General features: G+C 44.0%; 1 protein-coding gene across 1 annotated transcript in view; it reads right to left on the bottom strand.

Annotated features, from left to right (window-relative positions):
- Window positions 1-13,937, bottom strand: part of KNL1 (kinetochore scaffold 1) — a 37,550-nt gene that overhangs the window by 12,677 nt on the left and 10,936 nt on the right. Inside the window, exons 9-14 of the mRNA XM_081886398.1 lie at window positions 12,784-12,836; window positions 8,470-11,409; window positions 7,990-8,128; window positions 6,348-6,415; window positions 5,922-6,017; window positions 5,375-5,490 (exon numbers count right to left, since the gene is read on the bottom strand). Of these exons, the coding sequence (XP_081742524.1) occupies window positions 5,375-5,490; window positions 5,922-6,017; window positions 6,348-6,415; window positions 7,990-8,128; window positions 8,470-11,409; window positions 12,784-12,836 (3,412 nt within the window). The remainder of the gene's footprint in view (window positions 1-5,374; window positions 5,491-5,921; window positions 6,018-6,347; window positions 6,416-7,989; window positions 8,129-8,469; window positions 11,410-12,783; window positions 12,837-13,937) is intronic.

The following is a 13,937-nucleotide window of genomic DNA, read 5'->3' as shown; positions in this document are numbered from 1 at the left end:
AAGGGTTTTGAGGTTTTAGAGAGCCAGTGTGGTGTAGTGGTTAAGGGTGGTAGATTTGCAATCTATGAAACTGGGTTCGCGTCTCCGATCCTCCACATGCAGCTGCTGGGTGACCTTGGGCCAGTCACACTTCTTTGAAGTCTCTCAGCCCCACTCACCTCACAGAATGTTTGTTGTGGGGGAGGAAGGGAAAGGAGAATGTTAGCCGCTTTGAGACTCCTTAAAGGGAGTGAAAGGCAGGATATCAAATCCAAACTCTTCTACTTCTTCATCATCTGTATGAAACCTTCCAAGCTCTTCCAGGAAAATATATCTCAATGAGGTTTAGCTGCTGTAGAACATGATGATCTACTACCTAGCCACATATTTCACCTACATTTAATTCAGCTCACTTTGACCTTCAATCATATTTAACTGCTGGGCTCCCTTCATCATGATCAAAGGCACCTTATATCTAGAGATGGAAGTAATGTACTTTATCACAACCGTTTCTGTTCTGCACATGTTCACCATTAAGCCCCATTTCTGTGTCAATTTAAAACAACCTTAATTTTTTTCACAACTAAACACAACATTTTAGTAAATAAACAAATGTTAGGTTTGTAATATGGTGAACTGAAGGATGCCTCTTAGTTCTTTTCTTGTTCAGTTTTATTCTAATTAGAACAGCTAGAAAATACAGCTCCTTCTACACAGGTTGAAAATATTTGTGAAAATGCTCTAGGAAGCAGCCATATATTATTATGTGTATAATTATTCCTAAATAATTATAGTGGTGTGTGTGTGTAAGTGTAACGGTGGTGCCAATGTTGACAGCCTCCTTTTTTCTGTACAATTACCCTGGAAGAGGCAACATGTAATGAATGATATCCAGTTGCTTCTTAGAGCATCTCTTGAAGTATAGTGAATAAGCCAAGTTTGTTCTAAAAGGTAGAGTAAATTAAATCCTCCAGCATCTCTACCTAGGCCACATCTTTCTTCATTCACTTCTTTTCTGTATACATACGTAAACAATAAAACAATTGAGGAAGCATTTCTACTGGGGGGGCGGGGAGATAACCATTTATATGTTATAGTTCAGAACTTAACTGGTTAAATTCCCTGGTGTGTGTCACCTGCTGACGTCAGCTTACAGAAGCTGGGCGGAGACAGAAGCTTTTAGAAGCTAAGGAGGAGGAGTTTTTTCCCTGTACTTTCACTTCTTCTTCTCTCTGTGTATCTGTGAGAGAGACATGGCTGAAAGAAGCCCTGGACTTTGATGCTGAAATGTTGTAATAAAGAGCTGTAAATAGACAAATCTGTCTATGTGTGCTTACAAGAAGCAAGACTGCTTTACACGCTGTGCTTCTACTCTGCTACAAGCCGTGACTGAGAAGAGACAGCAGGAGTTATTGCGCAGCTTCAGAGGAAGCGTGCCAGACCGCTGTAAATGATTGATTGGGATCGTAAAGCTGTCTGAGATCGCGGCCCCATCGATCAGGGAAGATCGATATCTCCACAGGTTATGGGTGGTCAGCCTACGCTCGTAAAGCAGTCGGTGTGAGCTCCAGGAACGCTTTGAAGTCAGCGTGGGTGCCGGAGAGCAAGGATGATTAATTGCCTGCTTCCGAGAGACAGTGAGAGCTTCTGATATACAGAGAGCTGAAACGCAGCTGAAAAATCGCTTCTCCAAAGACAGGTGCTGGAGGCTACTGCTACGTGAGTAAGCTGGGGCACTGGGGGGAGAAGATGGCGCAGTTCCAGAAGCATGGTTTTGAGCTTAAGCTACCATGTGAAAAGCTGACGCGCGAGGGCTGGTGGACGTGGAGTCTCCACGTAGAACTGTTATTGGTCGGAGAAAGCCTTTGGGAGGCAGTCCAGCCACTACAGAAAGCGGCTGGAGCAGCAACAGAGCTGAGCGAAGCTGAGAAGTGTGTGCTAGTATTTCTGGCAGAGAATGTAAGTGATGCGCTGAAGCCTATTGTCCTAGATGCTGAGAGGCCTGAGGTTGCATGGCTAGCACTCCGTGAGGCTTGTGAAGCAGGAGTGGAACGCCATGGCCTAGACGCGGCTGCGTCAGAAGGGGAGAGGCAAGATGGCGCTGGGCACATTCTTGAGAGTCAACACACAGCTGAGGGAAGCTGTGGGCCCCCAGAGGGGGCAGAAGGGACTATTGCTGGCAGCTGTACTAGTGCTGCACCGTGCTTGTGTGAGGCGTCAGCGAAAGGCCAGAGCCCTGAAGGAGGCCCAGGAGAGGCAGAAGGATGCCCAGAAAGCCCAATGGGGGCTGAGACAGTGTTGGGGAGCTGTTGTAATGCTTCTACACGTCTGTGTGATGGACTGGGTCCTGGAGACGCTGGACTGGCAGGCCCTGTTCCCGATGTCTTAGCCTCTAGGAGCGCTAGTGAGCAGATCGGGGGGGCGAAGAGTTCCAAAGGCGAGTTTAAACAACTTTCGCTTTGTGCTGAAGCAGAGAGGAGCTTCAGGGGGGGCCAGTCTGGTGGAAGGCGTCGTTCCAGAAGGAGGAAGGCCAGGCCAGCTGGGAGGAGCCCCGGGCAGTGTTTTTCCACTGGAGTTCAACGTCGGCGTGGCAGTTGCCCCCACCGGAGCAGAGAGCCGATGCAGGATGTTTGCAAGGACTTTTCCCATGGGAATCAGGCAGGTTTCCATGGCAACAGGCCTGGGAAGACAGGCAGGCGTGGAGCTGAGCCAGGTGGTCGTGGTAAACAACAGGAAGAGTCTTATCAAGTTTCTGCGAGTATGGCAGTGTTTGAAGACGGCCGAGTGAGAAATTCCGAAATGGCCCTTGTAATAGACTCTGCAGCTAACCGCAACATGGTTCCAGAGACCCCTGCAGTCGAGAGGTGGAATTGCACGGCAGTTCCGAAGGGACAAACTATTAAGTTCGCGAATGGACAGAAAACTAGAGTTCTCAAATGTACTAATGCCTATCTTTCTGTTTTACAGGAGACGGTGGATTTTTGTATTGTTCCAGAAATTCATCACTGTTTGCTATCTGTGCCTTATTTGTTAAGTAAGGGGTTCAAAGTTTGTTTTGAAAATGTCTGCACAATCTCCAAAGGGGGGAGGTTACTGGCCAAAGTGCGGAAGGGACAGAATGATCTTTTCATTCTTAAAACGTCTCTTGGAGGTGAGGGGAAGGTTGAGAAAGCACAAGCGTCGCGTGCTACAGTTCCCAACCAGCGTGCTACAATTCCCGCTCATAATGTTTCATGTGCATGCGTATGGCATCAGAGAACAATTCATGGGCCGGTAGAGGATTTGCAGGTGTTACCTGAGGTTGTTACAGGTTGCAGAATTAAAAATTGTCAAAGTGCCATTAATTGTGACACTTGCAAGCAAGCAAAGGTGAGAGGGTGCAGTTACCCAAAGGTGGAACGTGTTACCACTAAACCTTTTGAGCTGGTACACATAGATTTGGCCGGTCCTGTCAAGGAACCAAGTCTAGGGGGGGCCAGGTTTCTGCTAACTTTTCTGGATGATTTCTCGCAGAGTTCCTGGGCTCACGGTCTCAAATCCAGGGAGGATGCAGCACAGCTGATCAAGAGCTGGATTGAGGGGGTGGAACAGAGGTTCTCCACCAGGGTTCAAGCGATCATCAGTGACAGAAATGCTGAGTACACTGGTTCTGCGTTGCAGAAGTTCTTGCAGAAGAGAGGGATACGCCACACAGTTACTTCACCCCAGCAAGGGGGGGTGGCAGAGCTGAGGAGTGGAGCTCTGGTTAAGGCTGCACAGGTGATGCTGAGAGAAGCCAGGTTACCTCCTGAGTTTTGGCTGGAGGCTACTAGGGCTGTGTCATTCACCTGGAATCGTGTCTACAACTCACTGGTAGGTGACACACCGTTCTCTTTGTTAAATGGCCGCAAACCCCAGGTTCACTTTCTGCGGACTTTTGGAACTCCTGCGCTTGTCGCTTTGCCTAAGGCTTTGCAGGGGCCAGATGGAGCCAAAGTCCAGAAAATGATCTTCTGTGGGTATGAGCCAGATGCCCGTGCATGGCGTTTTGCTTACCCATCAGGTGATCAGAGTAAGGTGCTGATCAGTAAACACGCTGAATTCTTAGAGGAGGATGTAAAGTCAAAGACTCCTGTCAGGCGTGATGTTCTCTCAGATTGTCTCTCTGATCCAGAAGACAGTTCTGATGAGGCGGAAGAAGAGGCTGAGGCTGCTGATGACGACCAGGTCACTGACCAGGGTCAGGAGCAGGATAGGGCATCTCCACAAGTTGTAAAACAACAGCCCAAAAGTGAGCCTAGTTCTCCTGTGAGTGTGATGGAGAGGATTCGAAGACGCTTTAAGTCAGAGGGTGAATCCCATGATGCAGAGGACACACCTGCTGATCAAAGTGAGTCAGAGGGAACACCTGAGTTTGTGCCTAGGAGGTCCAGTCGCACAACAAAAGGTATCCCACCAGAGAGGTACCAGGCCACAGGTGCGTGGGTAAGTTTCGCACAGTGCGATTCTGAGAGTTGTGAGGTGGTTCCACAAATGCCAAACAGGTTTGCCAAGGGAGGGCACAAGGCATTGGGGAAGGGATCGATCTCACAAGGTGTTACTGAAGATGTTGCACAGGTATCACGCAGGGACACAAGGGGGGGTGTTATAGTTCAGAACTTAACTGGTTAAATTCCCTGGTGTGTGTCACCTGCTGACGTCAGCTTACAGAAGCTGGGCGGAGACAGAAGCTTTTAGAAGCTAAGGAGGAGGAGTTTTTTCCCTGTACTTTCACTTCTTCTTCTCTCTGTGTATCTGTGAGAGAGACATGGCTGAAAGAAGCCCTGGACTTTGATGCTGAAATGTTGTAATAAAGAGCTGTAAATAGACAAATCTGTCTATGTGTGCTTACAAGAAGCAAGACTGCTTTACACGCTGTGCTTCTACTCTGCTACAAGCCGTGACTGAGAAGAGACAGCAGGAGTTATTGCGCAGCTTCGGAGGAAGCGTGCCGGACCGCTGTAAATGATTGATTGGGATCGTAAAGCTGTCTGAGATCGCGGCCCCATCGATCAGGGAAGATCGATATCTCCACATTATAGTTGCCTGAATTTTTTATCACCAATTTCAACCTCTTCTAATTAATAAGAGGGTTCAGATAATGGATATGGCCACTGTATCCCAGAAAATTGGGAGCAAAGGGTGGGAGGGAGGAAAAGCTAAATATGGAAGAGATAAGTGCCTGCATTCTCCAGCATACTTGTAAGGCGCACAGACAACTTCAATACCTGCATTTAAAAGAGCTTGTGAAACTCCCAGCAAAAATGTCATGCAAACCCTACTGAAGAGATCAACTTATATCAATGATAACACACATCTGACAGAAGTTGCAGTAATCAAAAATATACTCTATGAACAAAATTTGCAAGTATCTTACTCTTCTATTATCTGGTAGAGAGCTTGGCAATCTTCTTTGTAAATTTGGAACTTGGGACAGTAAACGTACTCGTTCAAAAACTCATCTTCTGGGGTAAGAGCTGTGTTAACTGCATGCTGTAGAGAGGAAAATAAAAGTCAACAGGGTTTCATATATTTAAGAGTCCAAAATACATGATGTATATTCAAATAGAAGAATTACAGCCAGATGTTAAGTGTGTCTTTATTGCTGCAGGAGTTCTGAATAGAGGCTTTTTAAATTGCCCAAGAGCAAGAAAGACAAAAGCAAACTTTGGCCAAGCTCATGGTTAATGAAGCTGTCGCCGACTGTAATGGTTGCATGAAGAGTTACAAACGCACGTACAGTACTAATGGATCTCTGTTAACATATGGTACATATGGTACAAGTCATCACCAAGCTCATTCTGAAACTGAAGCAAAAAGTCAAAAAGAGTTGATGAGTATATATAGTGTGGGTCTTGTAACAATTTCCAAACACATATTTTACATATGTTATTAAATGTAGATCTGTATGTTTGTATGCTTACTTTGGGTGAGACCAAACTCTGGTGAGGAGAATGTATCACATCAACTTGGAGGAGTGTGAAAAATTCACCGACTGTGATAGTACCATCCTGCAGTTTCTGAAAATGAAGTGTTCACACATAGCTACTTAAAATAGGCTTAGTATTACCTGAGGTTCAAGATCAAAAACAAACACAAATCATAATACTAAGATTAAAATGATAAATTAATAAAAAGCAGCCTCAGCAGAAACAACACAAACACAACAAATCAACAGCAGTAACATTCAGAGGCATCTGGTAATGGAGAGAAGACTATCTGAATGTCTTAAATTACACATCTAAAATGGAAGCCTACTGAATATCACGAAGGGTGTTATTCTATAACTGCAGCAATAAATACACTGTTCACAGAAAAGAGAATTAAAGGGCTTTAAGCTTCTTACATACCTCCTTCAAATTTTGGTCACAAATAATGTTCGTGAGAAGCGGAATCTCCATTTCACTATTTTGTTGAACTAGGGGGAAAAACAGACGTGCTAAACAAGAAATTGTGTCCCAATTATATACAGAATACCCACAACATATCAATGTTAAGTAAAGGCCACTTCAGACTAGACTAGTGGTCTGAAGTGATTTGATTTAGGATTGTGATCTTTGTTAGATCAAGTCCTGGTGATCTTTGAGATCTTAACAATGAAGTGCCTGTAACTGAGTAGATCTGCACCCCCAATTCATAATACAGAGGTTTATTTAAGAAAATAAAATACAAATAGTGTAGTTAATAACAAAATGCTGCTCTCAAAATACTAGAAGCATAAAAAATGTTAGGTAAAATCTTTAGATGATTCAAATGCTATTCAAGGCAGATTACACGCAGCAGCTCCTGATGCTCTGACCAATGCAGGACATGTGCATTTTCCTTTGGTTCTAAATCTCAGGGCAATTGGCAGTTGGAACAGTTTTTTCCGGGGGAGGGGAGAGAAGAGCAGCTCTCTGCAGTTGCTCATTTCTGACCAATGGCCAGAGCCAGGCTAGTTTCCCCCTTGCCATTATGTTCCTCCTGCCAGAGAGAGGAGGCACCATCTAATAGCCTTTGGTGGACAGTTTAATACATGGGTATCTTCTTGAATTTACCAAAACAATATGCAACAATGCTAGAGTTTTCAACAGCATCGGACAAGTTTAGGGTGGATCAACCACCAATAGCTATTAAGGATCAATCTATCAATAGCGATTAACCCTAAAAGCTAAGAACATAAGCTTCTTATTAGTGTCAATAGACTTCCATAAATACTGGAGCAAATAGCCTATCTATATTCATCATACCCTGTGTGGGGGCTTGCTGGCTCTTTTTGAAAACAGAACACTGAAGGAGATGGACTTCTAGTCTTAGCCAGCAAGGCAACTGCGTTCTTAGTAGTGCCAAAGGAAGAAAGGGTGAATTGTGGTAAGAGTATGACTTAAAACTGTAAGAGAACAGAGGACCTGGCACTTTTGTCCATTATAGCTTCCCACTTTGAAGAAGCATCTCAGAGGAGCCTCTAATCAGAGGTGATGGTTTGGATTCCAGGTATGTTAAGTAAGTTTACAGGATATTTTTTTACTGGCTTAACTCACCACTATAGCTATTTGCACCCACTCAAAAGTTTCGCCAGAGGGTTGGAGTGGGTGCGGCAGGGATACAGGGCTGCTGAGAAAGGAAAATTGCCCCAAACTAAGTAGACCTCAATTCACTGTCCTCTCCTTCAGCAGCTTCTTGCTCTAAGATATTGTTGAAATGCAAAGGGGGCAGGGGTGGGTCTACTTGGACTTGCAAAAGTAGAACAGTAACCTGACGAAGCATGACTATGCATATGGGCACAAATCAGGTATAATCTTTTGACAAGTTATTTTGAGAAATTCCATTGGAACCCTTAGATGACACTAAATACAAGAGTGTCTCATTTAGAAGCTTGTCTATCCTATTTGCATAGGTGTGCTTGTGAAGCCATTCATTCCTGAATACCTCTATCATATACAAGATACTGTAGTGTTCTTTACTGATGGAATTAGTTGAAATCAATATAATCAGATAAGAAGGAATTCTTACTAGAGAAGTCTGTATCAGCCTTAACCGAATCCAAAGAGCTGCTGTTGCTGCTTTGCTTCTTTTCCATATTTGTAGCTAATAGGTCAGTAACATTTTCACCTTCCTGTGTTTCATGAGCTAACATTGTGCTGGAGAGGGGCTAAAAAAAATATATTATTCAATAAAAGTTAAATTAGCAAGATTATTTTGTTGATACAGCAACTCAAGTATTTCTTTGTTTGCTGTGGATCACCAAATATTTGAAAGACCAGCTGATTTTAAAAAATGTTATTTCTTACCCACACTTCAGGAGCACAGCACTACAACTGAAAGAATAATCAGTTGCCCCAAACCACTTAATGAATTTATAACTACTATACCATTTCAGCTTCCTTTAGGATAAAACCCACTGTTAAATATGTGCTTTGTTCATTAATTCATAGGTGATTTTATAGACTCGAGAAAATGTGACCAAGTGCCAAACAATCATCTTAAACCCACCTGCTTGAACTCTACTGCATCATTCCAGCCCTCGTCTATCTTGAACTTCTTTTCCTGCTGAAGTTTCTCACCATCTTGATTCCAAGACCTTCTCTTCCTGTTATTTGTTTCAAACACTTCAAGCAGACAGCCTTCCGTATCAGCAAGCTCCTTTTCATTCATCAGCTTTTCTGGCACTTCACAACCTAAAGACTCATCAAAATCCATTTCACCTACACATGCAGGAAGCAGCTCTTCATCTATATAATGAGATGGACTCAAGTTGGGAGTAACTTTGTCCAGGGATCTCCTGAGAAATTGAGTGATTTTTGAACCTTGAGTTTCTACCTTCTCTTCTGATCTGGCACCAATATATTCTACATTAGAAATAGTAGGCTTCCTTTTATTTGGCAGTTTAGGTGGGAAGATACCCAGGGCTGATTTTTTCATCTTACAGCTATCATTCCACATGGCATTTAAGGGCACAGAGAGAGGAGCAACATCTGTAAAATCATTGTTTGTCCACTCATTAGAAGCAATAGGAATATTAGATACTTTTTTTACGTCTTCTCTCAACTCCAAATGATCAGCTGGCTTCACTGCCATTTGGGGCAATTCTTTCCCAATGTCTTGAGAGGGTAGGAAAAGTTCAGACTTCTTCCCATTATCATTAAGCTTTGAACAATCACTGACATCAGATAGTTTAGACAAAAGGATTGGTACCTCCTCTGAAGTAATGTTATTGTTGGGAGGAAGGTCCATGTTAGTAGCTTCTATATCTTGCAATGTCCCCCTACATGTAGGGAAAGGTACATTACCTAAATTCTGTCTTAAGTTTTTAGTTAGCATTTCTTGTTTCTCAGGTGCCTCCAGGTTCCCATTAACAGCAGCACTAGGTGGCAGGATTGTGACTTCTGTGCCATCCTGGTTAAATGCAAATGAATCAGTCTTATTGGGGTGGCCTAAGAGCTGAGCTTGGCTAGCTGGCTGGCAATACATGGATGTTCTGCTGTCAAATGGCATTGTCTGCCTTTTAACCATTTCTGTGCCAGCCATAGCTAATGTTGCAAGTTGATCTGACGAGGGTTCCCACCCAGCATCCATTTCCAGCTTCATCACCTTCCAAGGCAAGTTTCCCTTAGGGTTTTTAGCAATGGAATAAGATCCTGCAATGTTCATATCATCCTGATGAAATTGTATACGGGGGGTGTTTTCTGACTGGGAGATGTTATCAACATTTACAGTTATTGTATGGCACTTTGTCATCTCCATTTCATTATCATGTAGGGCAAGAACATTATTATCTGTAACTGAGCCTGGTATTGTGGTATTGCTCATCTCTTGCTGCAGCAAAGACTTGAAACATCTGTTTAAAAATGCACTCGATATGGGTTTTGTTATTTCCATTGAGTTATTACACATTATCGTTTTATTTGCAGGAACAAAAGTAGTGGATTTCGTTATTGCTGCATCACTGCTGTGTGTGGACATACTGTTTTTATCTACTGGAGCTGAGGACAGTACTTGAGTAGCTACCTTGGCCCATGGGATAATATCACTGTTTACTGACACTGTATGGCTCCTCATAAACGTCATCTCATTGTCTTTATCCAAGCAACACATGGTCTCTTCCTTGGCTGAACTTGATCGAATCACCTTGTCCATCTCTTTTTTCTTCAGCTGCAAAGGCTTGAAAGTAGTATCTTCTCGAGATGTATCGATTATGTGACTTATAGGCTTAGTTACTTCCATGCCGTCATTGTGCATATACATAATCGTTTTATCTTCTGGAAAAGCTGTGGACTTGCTTATTGCCATGTTACTGCTAAATACAGACATGTTGGTACTCCCTGCAGGTATCCATGATTGTGCTAGAGGAGCTTCCTCTACTGCCATTGTCAGGCTCTTGGTAAACTCCATTTCATTGTCTTCACTCTGGGGAAATACAAGAGTTTTGTCACAAGCTGGTCTGGTTACATTAGTTGACCCCAACTCACTTTGTTTTTGCATAGCTTGGGCACCAGCAGCTTTTACAGGTTGTTCTATTATGGTTGTTATGGCTTTAGTCTCATCCATGTTGTTATGATAAACAGTTTTATCCAAAGGTTGTAAGGAGGGCACTTGAGATGTTCTTTCACACTGCTGTATATCATACTGCGCTGCTACTGTACAGCTCTTGGTAAACTCCATTTCATTGTCTTCATTCAGGGAAAATAAAACTGTCTTATCTAATAGAGTTATACCTTTCTTACCAATTCCCATTTCTTGAGATGACATATCTTGGAATCCAGCAGCATTTATAGGATTATCAATTAAGTATGTGGGTTTAGTTATTTCCATGTCCTCACCAAATCCAAATATAGAAGTTTTATCTGCAGAATTTAAGGATGCTGCATTGTTTAAAACCCCACTTTTTCTATTAGTGTTACCATGCAGAACAGGCATAGAAGTAACAGATCCAAAGGGCATAGAAAATGGAATAGTTCCCTGATAACAAGACACTGAGGCATCACTGCTAGCATTTTTTATGCTAACACCCCCTTCATTAACGTTTGCATAGTTTTGCCTGTTAGCGGGTCTTCCAAAATCTGTGTTCTTGCTATTTCCCCCTTCTAAGTAGGTGTATACATTCTCCTTTGAAGGACACGCATTTCTTTCTGAAGCCTCTGAAGCAATGGGTGAAGGAAATAGTTTAGTGGACTTCAAGCTTTTCAAGAAGTCATCAAAATTTATTTTCTTTGTGTTTTCAGTGTTTGTCTTCTGTTGAGACAAACAGGACTCATTCCCCTTTGTAGCGCAGCTATTAAAACTGAGATCATTCATTTGTATAACTTCTTGTTTCAATTCAGTGGCATGCTTAATTATTATAGTGTGACCAGACGTCATGTCCATTTCATTTTCATCTGAGAAGAGGAGCGTCCTATCCATTTTGCTCCATTCTTGCCTGGTGTTTACATTATCCTATTAAAAAAAAGAAAAAGAAACAAACTGCTTACTGAAATTTATGTACAGGCAGCGAACACTTTAAGCACATCCAACTGACACACGACTGCCAACACGCGGGTCCTTTTGGAGGGGAGGAATGGGGGTGGAACGGGCTCATGCATGTTCCACTGATGCGTGTGGGGTCCAGGAATAGAGCCCCCATGCAAAATGGTTGCCGCCTATACTTAACTGCTAAGCACAATCAACCTAAATTTCAGATACAAAAATGTTAAGGCCAGATTACACTACTGACTAGCTGAACGAACAATGTAAAGATTGGGGGCAGGGAAGAACCAGGTCTTCTAAAGTAAATAAGTACAGTCATAACTCGGATTGAAGTAGCTTTGGGATGAGTATTTTCGGGTTGCGCTCCGAGCCCGTTACTTCCTGGTTTCGCTGCTCGTGCAGACGCTCAAAATGACATCACACACATGCGCAGAAGCGGCGAATCGCGAACAGCGCAAACGCAGGTTGCGTTAGCTTCAGGATGCAAACGGGGCTCCAGAACAGATCCTATTCGCATCCAGAGGTACCACTGTACAGTGGTACCTCGGGTTAAGTACTCAATTCGTTCTGGAGGTCCGTTCTTAACCTGAAACTGTTCTTAACCTGAAGCACCACTTTAGCTAATGGGGCCTCCTGCTGCCGCCGGAGCACGATTTCTGTTCTTATCCTGAAGCAAAGTTCTTAACCTGAAGCACTATTTCTAGGTTAGTGTATGTAACCCAAAGCGTATGTAACCCGAGGTTACCACTGTATTCTTCAGTGTGTTGCTCTTCATTTTGTTGACAGCAGTCTTTGCCAATCTGGTGTCCTCCAGATGTTAGACCAGAAGGCCCATCAACCTCAGCCACCATGACATCATTGAAGTTGTATTTGAACAACATGGGGGGTGGGCAGGCCCAAAAACATCTGATTGATGAAAGCTAGTATACAGAATTTTATACTTGAGTGAGGCAGGTGGCGGTGGAGGGACGAGCGGTCTGAAAGGAGCCCTTTCTTGCTGCTGGTCCCGCCGCCGACGCCCGCTTCTCACAAGAGCGGGCACAGGAGCCGTGGTTGGGAGAGGCGCTGCGTTGCTCCCAACCGCGGCTCCTATGCCTGCTCTTCTGAGCAGCAGAGGTGACGGCGGAGGAACGAGCAGCCTGAGAGCAGCCCTTTTGGGCTGCTTGTTCTTTGTCCGCTGCTGCCACTGCCCGGTTTGTGGTGTGGTGAACCGGCTTATACTTGAGTCAATAATTTTCCCCAGTTTTTTGTGCTAAAATTAGGTGCCTCGCCTTATATTCGGGTCAGCTTATACTCGAGTATATATGGTATTATGTTAGAGGAACAAATGGTGTTTTTTTTTACCTCCAATTGTTGCAAAGGTGTCCTGATGGGAGCATGAAGTAAGGTGTTCATCCCTGTTGAGGAAAAAAAAAATCAAAAAATTGTTTATTTACGCAACAGACATTCTGAAACCAAAGTATTGGCTGGTTAGTTCAAATTAATGCATGAATTTCAGACGTACCATGCTTCCTGGCTTTTCTTGCCACCTGGGGGTTGCTAGGTCATAGGAGCCATAACTGCCACAATTATTCTATCAGACTCCAGACTGGGGTGGCTGACCAAGAGATCTTGTGTGAGCCTCCATCAAAGTTTGTCCATTTTTTAAAAAGAACCAATTATTCCCATGTTGTGAATCCAAACTTTTTTTGGCCTAACTCTAACTCAGAGCCCCCTAAATCCGTCCATTTTTTTTAAAAAAATAAATTTATTTTACTGATGAAAAAGATCACAGAAACTTTGCGCAAAGTAAAAACTGGCCATTTTCACTTTGGCCCTTCGAGAATTGACCATGATCTGGAAAAGGTTAGCCCTAGTAGCCCTAACACACCCACCCCCAGCTACTTCACGTCTGGCTAGGCCTGGGTAATGTAGCGATACACTGAGCAGGACTGGTATGAGGAGCGGACTGTGATGGCGGCTTCACCCAGCAGTATATTGCGGGTGACACTGGCACCACTCCTGAGCGCCGCTTTCACCATTCGGCCGTTGGTAGCAGCAGAGAGACTCAGAAGCAGCTGCAGTTTCACCTGTGATATACTGCCAGGTGAAGCTGCCATTGCTCTGCCCCTCACACTGCAGAGAGAGGAGTACCACTGGGACAATACAGCTTGTTCCTTTCCCAGCTTCTTTGGGCTGCTATCGCCCCCCCCAGCTAAGCCTTGCAAAGAAGCCCTGGGGTCCCTCCTGCTCGCAAGCAGCAGGGACATCGAGACTTGCTCAGCTATGGGGCAGGATCAGAACAGGGGAATCCCCACCTATGTGTTTAGGTGATGTGAACAGTGGTCCAGAATGGAACCCCCACATAAATGAGGACTCACTTGTATCACATAGGAGAGTTGCACAAAGAAGGTGGCCAAGGGAGCTGTGGACTCAAAAAGGTTGAAAACCACTGCTTCAGGGTGCAAGCCAACTTCCCACTGGTGTGGTTTTACAGAGAAGTAGAGCCACAGCTGCAT

The sequence above is a fragment of the Podarcis melisellensis genome, assembly GCF_964234715.1.
Source record: "Podarcis melisellensis genome assembly, chromosome: 1".
In the NCBI taxonomy this organism is placed as follows: domain Eukaryota; kingdom Metazoa; phylum Chordata; class Lepidosauria; order Squamata; family Lacertidae; genus Podarcis; species Podarcis melisellensis.
This window is presented reverse-complemented; position numbering and strand designations above follow the sequence as displayed.